The sequence below is a fragment of the Varanus komodoensis genome, unplaced genomic scaffold, assembly GCF_004798865.1.
Source record: "Varanus komodoensis strain SLA01 unplaced genomic scaffold, ASM479886v1 scaffold7_3, whole genome shotgun sequence".
In the NCBI taxonomy this organism is placed as follows: Eukaryota; Metazoa; Chordata; class Lepidosauria; order Squamata; family Varanidae; genus Varanus; species Varanus komodoensis.
The window spans coordinates 17,070,528-17,078,865 of NW_025336480.1; the positions used below are offsets into that span (position 1 = coordinate 17,070,528).

Genomic DNA, 8,338 nt, shown 5'->3' on the forward strand with positions numbered 1-8,338 from the left:
AAAGGTATACCTGTGTTTGCAAATCTAGCATAAGAAGGGTGGGTACACAAGACCGGGCAGGTGACAGACGGCTCCTTTATCCAATGAGGATTTAGGCATTATCTTGGCATAACAGTCCATGTCATTTCAGCCACATCTTCTTCCTCTCCTGGAGCATGCTTAAGTCCCTGTGCCTGCATACACAACTGGGCATTTTCACCCACCATAGTTCAGGGGTTGCAGCTCAGAAGCGAACCATAGGCTTTGAATACAAAGATCTCCTCAGGTCCACGTGTGCAATTTCTTCAAGGAAAGATCCTGTTTGAAACTCTGACGAGCAATTGTTCCTGAACTAGGCAGACCAGTAAGAGCCCTTGGTGGGCTGATGTGTCGCATGAACAGCCCAGGCGTAATAAAACAGTTTCCTGTGTCGTAACAGCACAACTACAGTTTGCTTACTTGTTCTTAGGTGAAAGAGAGGAGTCACGGGTTCCTCATTTTTCCAGAGGTTTCTGAATCTCTTCCAGCTTATTGCAGGCACCTTGGACAGGTATCCTTTCATACTTTGGAAATGTAAGATCACAAGAAGTGCCTTGCTGGACCATCTAATGCAGCCCCCCCCCCCCCCCACACACACACACTGACCAGCCAGATAGAGCTGGAAACTTGCAATCATTTGTGGAGAATACCTTTTGGTCCTCAGCATCTGGTACTCTGCTTTTGAATATGAAGGTTTTATTTTGCTATCATGACTAACAGCTGGTAATAGAGTAATCCACCTCAAATCTTAAAAATAAAATTTAAAAACTAACCTAGTAGTCATTACCACATTTGCAGCAATTAATGCCACAAGTTAATTTATGCTCTGTCGGAAGAAATACTTCAAGCAACTGCTGCCAGCATGTAGCACTAGTAGGACTTTGTTTAACTAGGTCTGACTTAATTCTATATATGCATCCTTCCTGTGATCTGTTTTTAATGCAAAATGACACATGGAAGGGATTTGTAGTAATTCTCTTGGGTCCTTGCACTGAAACATGGGCAGACAAGAGGCACCTTATGTGCAGCAGTGCTGGACTGCAAGGGAAGAGAACACCAAAAGGAGCTCCATAAGGGCAGTAGCTTCCTTTCAGGTCCGTTGTGGGAGAGCAATTGTGCAGCTTGGAGACGACACAAAAGAAAATGTTTATGCATCTCTATGTACATGAGCAGACATAGAGTTCAATATGTAACCACTGCTCCACCATCCATGTTTGGCTGCATATTTTAGTCTGCACATATAAACCTGTGCAATGCTGGCATGCACTTTAATGACGGTTCCTGCCTACACTTACAAGATGTTTGGCGTATGTATATTTAGGAGAAAATGTTCACATTGTTCCAGATCTGGATTCTATGGCTGATAAAAATAACGGTCTCGGGTCTTCTGTATCACCACCCACATGCAGTGCAGTGATCAGGAGGGGAAAGCTGCAGCCCTGAAGGAGGGGAGATAATACTTTTTCCCAGAGCAAAATCATTACATCATATAAGGTCATTATTCATGGTCAGTATTTCACGAGGAAATAGCAAACCCAAAGCAGCTCCTGTTGCTGAGCAGACATTGACAAAAACCTTTAGCATTTTAAGAAGAATTTGGTTTCAGCTTTGCTTAGCAGAAGATACCTTGCCCTTGTGGCAAGTTGTTATTCTGGCTTCTCGAAGGCCTGCATAAAACATCTTCACAGTATTGCATCTTATTGTAATGCACATATTGTGCATCAATCATGATCTTTCCTGAAAATGTGTTATGGAATCTCTAGGAAGGGACGGTCCCCATAACTCGCTAGGCAAGCTATCAGAGACTGGAACTAACAGGCCCTGTTTCCCTGCACAAATGAGCACTGGTCTGGTCAATGCCCAAAGTGGGAGGAGAGGGAAGGCACTAGGCTGGTTTCAAAGTGAGAGGGGGGAAACGACGGTGTCGTAGTTTGGCTAAACTCAGTTAGGTCCACCAGAATTGCAACAGAATGATATTCCACTCCACTCTCACCACCAGAAATGGGAGAATGAAACTGTCCTCCTGCTTCTATGTGTAACTCCCTGCCTGCTTTGTGATATTCTGAACAATGTTCCTTCACGGTTGCATCTGCCCTCCTCAGATGCGGTTCTGGCAAGAGCCCTGCTCTCCTCAGATGCGGTTCGACATCAGCCTGGTGTTGAGCTTCCGGAAGAAAGAGCGCAGTTTGCAGATTTTGCATTTCTTCTTCCGCTTCTTGTTTTTCAGTTTCCCATGCCCTCCCTCCCACACTTCCTCCTCATCGGTTGCCCAGGGTCCCCAGGCACCACCATTGAAGTCTGGATGAGCTCGAGGGTTTTCTGCTGGGTATCTGACTGGAATGGCAGTCTGGTTGTAGCGGACAAGCCTGATGAGGAGAGCTCTGACTATATCTGGCCGTTGCTCTGCCAGGTCATAGCGCTCGTACGGGTCAGCCGTGATGTTGAAGAGCCAGACGGATTTGCGCATCCCGTCTGTCAGGCGCTCTAGGTTCCACCAGCTCCCTGGGAAGTTGGTCAGAGTCTGTGGTGGGATCCAGTCACTATAACCAGGGTCTCCCGTAAGAAGCTTCCAGTCCCCAACCCGTACTGAGGCCTGTACCGCAGTATTCCATATGCCAAAGCCCTTCTCTAAAGAGCCGTATTTGGCATGGTTATAGAGAGGGTCGATGTTATGTAGGATTTCCATGCGTGGAGACTCTTTGCCTTCGCTGATGGCTGGCCACACATTGTACCCATCCAAACCATCAGCTTCAGACAAGTTGCCCCCAGCCAAGGTCACCAGAGTGGGGTACCAGTCCGTTATGTGAATGAGCGCCCTGCTGGTCCTCCGCCTGCGTTTAATCAATGGGCTGTGGACAAACCCAATGCCACGGACTCCTCCTTCCCAGTAGGTCCCTTTACGGCCTCGCAGGGGCCAGTTGCTTCCCCCCGAGAAAGTCTGCCCGCCATTGTCTGTGGAGAACACAATCACACTGTTGTCATAGTAGCCATACTTCTTCAGTGCCCAGGTGATGTTCTTCACAGCTTCGTCCATGCATGTTACCATGGCCGCGTATTTGCGGCGTGCAACGTTGCCCATGGAACGGTAACGGTAGATGTACTCCTTTGGGGACTGCAGTGGGGTGTGCACAGCTTGGAATGCCACATAGATGAAGATGGGGTCCTTAGGACTGTGGGAAGCGAGGATTTTGCTGACCCGCTGAGTGTAGAGGAAAGTGGAATATTTGCCACTTTGTTCCCAGGCCACATTTTCTCCATCGTGAAGGTCATAGCCACATACCCCTGGCCCATCGCAGTTGTCGTAGGTGTAGTAATCCACATTCCCCGTCAGCGAGCCCAGGAAGGTGTCGAAGCCCCTGCGGGTGGGCAGGCACTCTTTCCGATAGAACCCTAAGTGCCACTTGCCAACCATGTGGGTGGAATAGCCAGCTTCCTGCAGCTTCTGGGGGAGAGTGACCTGGTTCAAGGGCAAACAGTTAGGCTGCCGGGGACGGATGATGGAGTGCTGAAGCCCTGTGTGGATTTGGTACCTAGGGAGGGGAGAGGAGAGAAGACGGAAACAAAGAGAGAATCCTGAATTGCAGTGCCCTTCATGTATGTATTTTGGAGATCCATTTGCCCAGCAGAACACTGGATCTTCCTTAAAGATCACCCAGCTGTATGCTCAGGAGTCTCATACTGGGGGCATACATGATGCTTGTGTGTGCTGGTCACAGTCCATTTTTCAGCTCTCCGAGGGGAAAAGGCTCCACCGCCTGCACTGCTTTCTGGCCAGTCCCACTGTGGGGACAGCACAGGGGTGGCACAGCCTTTTCATCCCCGAAGGCCACATGCGGGCCTGGCCTGGCGGCTGTGCAATGTGCACATATCCTGGTAATCCTGATACAAATAGCCATATCCTCACTGCTAGCAGCGATCTGTATGAGGACTGCTGGGGCTAGGGAGACTTTTCTCCATGCATCCCCTCAGGAACCCCAATATGGAAGGCTCTCCATTTCCTCCCCAAGTGAGCCTCATGCAAGAGCCATCTGTGTTGCTGGTGGCAATCACAGGGATGAGCTGGGGGCAAGGGTTTGGGGGCAGCTGGGATCATGCCCCCCAAGGGAATTTGGGCATAGGGAGGCACAGGCTGTGCACCTCTGGGATAGACTCTCAGAAAGGCGGGAGGACAGGCTAATAAACCCTCTTTTTATACAACACCTGTCTTCAATCTCAGTGCAATTCTAGCAGGATTTCTGGAAACTCATGGCTATCTCTGGAAAGGATGCAAGCATCATTCCTAGCAGAGGATAATCAGACAGGAAGGCCCCAATCCCAGTAACATAATTGGTCAAGAGTGCAAGATGAGCCTCAAATGTCATGTAATCATTTAATCCAGTTATTAATATCACATTGCATCATGCTTTCTGACTGAAATAATTAGATATATTTTCAGATGGCAGATGAAAAAGCCAAATATCAGCTTGTTTAGAGGCTTAGTGTGGGCAGCAGGCCAGGCAGAGAAGCATCCTTAGAAGCCCGCTGACTCTGCCTGCACGCCTAACAGGCTGATTGTTCAGCAGCTGCCAGAAGGGGTGGGTTTGTTCAGTTTCACATGGAGCCCTCCAGACAGAGCTACAATCAGGAGGAGGGACACTTCTTCCTGGAAAATCAGGATGCTAAATGTAAGCAGCAGCACTCTTAAGGATTCACAGTCATTCCTATCTTAACCCAAATATTTATTTGACTGCTGCTTTTATTTCTCGTTTTCCTAAGGACAGGCTGGACATTATGAAACTGAAAGGTGAAGGGGGGATATCCAGAAAACAACCACATGTGCAAGACTAAGTAGTTAGGCATTACCTGCCCCTATAATGTCTACTCAGAAGTAAGTCAGCAAGCATTCAATGGAGCTCACTCCTAGGCAAATGGGAAGAGAATTGCAGCCCTAATCATACTGTTATTCTACTTAAACCTACTTTTCTAATGATGCAACCCTCTGTAAGTTTAGTGAGAAAAAAGGATGAGGATGAGGCCCAGAGGATGCAGGGGGCAGCATATTAGAGAAGGGTAGTATATAGGATTGCGGCCTGAAGAACCTCATGCTCCCTCCAAACCCGTTCTGTACCTGCAGACCAGCAAGATTAGCCTGCTTGCAAATTATTCACCTGGCCCTTAGGCATTCTTTTTCTATTCCATTTCATTTACCTCATTTCTGGATCATCTGTCTTGTGTGCAAGACAGTCCAGCCAAGTGCCGAAGAATGGCCTGCTATCGCTGACTGTCTGGCACCCTGGAAATGAAATTGCATGGAACAGATGACCTATGGCTCCCTGGCACAAAGTTGCTTTGACTCACGGGGAGTCTGTTCTGTTCCCTTGTGCCTGGGGACGGGAGATGATCTGTTCCCCAATCCTGCACGTATTTTCCTTTTTAGGGAGGGACAACCATGGGGTTTGGCCTGCCCTTTTTGGCCCTTCTCTTGGCCTGGCCTGCACAGCATGGGAAAGTTATGCTTGTGACCTCATTCTTTGTGCTGTGAGTAAAAAGCGTTTGGGTAATAGCCTTATAGGAGTTTCTTTGCTTCCTGGCTGTTTGACTGCAGACGGGGACACTGCAAATCTGGCACACTGAGGCAATTTGAAGAACGGAGGCAGTGCAGAGTTTTCCCATTCAGAAAGTTTGTTTTGGTGGTTTAGGGAGTTTTAGGAATGAACTGAATGCATTACTGCAGCAGTCAACTTAGGCGTGCAGGACATGTAGTGTTTGGCAGGTCTTTCACATGGTGTCCTCTCTGTCCAGATGTGTTCCAGGTAATGGAAGGAAAACAGGTGGTTAGGTTGCTGAACACACAGCCCTACTTCAGCTTCAGCCATGCGCTTGGTCTCGCTAGCCTCTGCTCCCTGTTATTCCAGGGCTCAGTAGGTACCCCTCATTAGGAACGGCATTGGAAGAAAAATCTTTGTCCTGTATACATAGAGAATAAGGGATTTGGGGGCGTTGTGAGGGGCCAGTCCATACCTTTCTACCCCACCTACATGCTTTAATCTATGGAGCAGATCATGCTGCTGTGATTCGAATGGCTCTGAAGTTAATTGTTCAGTGAATTACATATAATACACGCCCCCTAACTGAGGACCTTCCTGCAGACCAGAACAGAAAGGAGTCTATACTTGCTTTATATTCACAATTTGCAGCAGACCCTGTGATTAGCAGTTCATTTCCATGAGATACAACCAAATAAAGTCAGTTTGGAATCACCGCTTTAAACCCCATGATAGATTCATAGTTACCACTTAAAGCTATATACTCATCATTGCCATATTTCTGCTATAAGTTTTATATTTTATATATTTTTCTTTATTGGTACAGGCATCTCTTGTGTTTTGGCAGGCAGTGGTCTTTTCTCATCTACATGCAATACTTTTAGGGGTCTGTCTTATATACTTTCTGAAAGTTCCCCGTAAAAGTGGGGTGTGTTGCTCTTGCTGCTAAGAAAAATAAACCTTGCATTATCTGGAGCAAAATTAAAGGGAGAGCTGGGGTGTGGCGTGCTGTCTGATGGGATCAGTGTATTCCCTCAAACCCGTGTTTCATGAACTGTGTCTGTAGTTCACTTAAGGGGAGAAAAGCTTCCTAACATTCATCCTAACAGTCATCCTGGGACCTTGGCCAGTACTATTCCCCTATTACATGGTAGGACCATATAGTGACATACTGACATTTAAGGCCATGCAGCCAATTCATGCCCAAAGGGCTGGCTGGATCCCAATACTCCCTGAATCACGGTGCACTGACTGGACTCAGACAACATAATCCATGCTCAAGGCTTGAGTGTGCACTGTTGACGGGATGTCATCCTGTTTGAACCTAGCTGCACTAACGAGTCATGACACATAACTACGTACAACCCATGGTTTGTTGCTGGGTTGTAAACGGTGGATATTCATGATTTGTTATGTCAGCTGAGGTCAGACAACACAATCCATCTTTCAACCACAACCCATGTTTCAGTAGCAACACCCATTTAATCCATAGCATGGTCTTTAAGCAGAGGTTGTCCGAACCCAGTCACTAGCTGGGAACCGATGTCAGGCATCTCTTCACAGTTCATTTTGCAGATTTGATAAACTGAACTGTTGCATGCAGCTAACAGCTGAAAAGTGCATCACCATCTATCTTTAGCATTCAAATCAAAAGACTAAGGGTCTGAAATCTATTTTTGTAAACTCTTTTAAACAACCTAGCTCTTAGCTTTTAAAGTCTGCCTCTCTCTCTTTTTCTACAGAACTATTAGGAATTGCCTAAACTGTGGGCTGCCATAGGTAAAAGACAACTTGATGGACCATGACATCAACAAAGTCACTTGCACGCATGCCATATGCATCTTGACTTTGATATACCAGCCACACATTTTGCTATAATATCCTGTTCTATTTAGTAGAACAAAGGCACTCCCTTTGGCCAGGTGTTTAATGAGTGGTCTTTTGCCACTGTAACCCCGTCTGGGGGCAAGCACTGGAGCGAATCCCTGAAACCTCTGTCTCCTCCAAGAGTCAGAGGTCTCTGGGCAGCCCTTTGCTCGCTGACTGGCCGCAGCGGCCGCTGCAGCGCTTACCTTCCCGTGATCAGCTGACTCCTGGAGGGGGTGCAGATGGGCTGGATGTAATAATTCTCCAGCTTGACCCCCTCTGCAGCCAGCCTGTCCAGCGTTGGTGTCTGGATATCTGAGCCGTGGTAGCCCACGTCGTGGTAGCCCTGGTCGTCCGTCAGAATGAAGACGATGTGCGGAGGTCTGGAGAGAGAAGCAGCCTGGACGGACTTCCCCATCGGGGGAACGTCGGACACCAAGTCCGGCTTCATCCAGTCCCAGGACAGGTATCCAAAGCTGAGCAGGCTGACGAGAGAGAAGCCAGTAAGGGCGTACACAGCCATGCTGGACCGAGCCCGCTATTGTCGGGCTGCTATTGTCCCGCCAGCATCTTCTGCCTGCAGAAGGAGAGCTCTTCTCGTCCCGCACGGGCGTGCTTGGTGAAGCGACTTGGACGGGGGGCGGCGGCGGCGGCGGCGGCGGCGGCGGAGGTTTCACCCGCGAGTGCCCGGCAGGGCCGGGAAGGAGCCGCAGGGCGGAGGGAGGGCTGGCGGCGGGGGCGTGGGGACAGCAACTACTCTTCAGACGGTCTGATTGAAACCACAACAAGGGAACCCTCCTTGGCGAGCTTACTAAGCCCAGTTCTACAGAGTGAGAAAGCGCTTCCCGCGAAGGCTCTCTCAGATCTTCAGAGGCGCGCACGGAAGCGCACAAGTTGGGTTTGCCGTCCTTCCCCCGCCACCACCCCGG

General features: G+C 48.7%; 1 protein-coding gene across 1 annotated transcript; it reads right to left on the minus strand.

Moving 5' to 3' along the window:
• Positions 1 to 704: 704 nt before the first annotated feature.
• Positions 705 to 8,047, minus strand: ARSI (arylsulfatase family member I). The gene is made up of 2 exons (XM_044454688.1): positions 7,616 to 8,047; positions 705 to 3,548 (listed from the first exon to the last, which is right to left on the minus strand). Exons 1-2 carry the CDS (start codon positions 7,930 to 7,932, stop codon positions 2,150 to 2,152), a joined length of 1,716 nt encoding a protein of 571 aa, XP_044310623.1. The 5' UTR covers positions 7,933 to 8,047; the 3' UTR covers positions 705 to 2,149.
• Between the last annotated feature and the right edge of the window lie 291 nt (positions 8,048 to 8,338).

Excerpts from the sequence above, each read along its gene's own strand:
- ARSI (XM_044454688.1), bottom strand. The coding sequence starts at position 7,932 with ATGGCTGTGTACGCCCTTACTGGCTTCTCTCTCGTCAGCCTGCTCAGC. Across the intron at positions 3,549-7,615 it reads AGTCAGCTGATCACGGGAAG|GTACCAAATCCACACAGGGC; the intron begins GTAAGCGCTGCA and ends TCCCCTCCCTAG.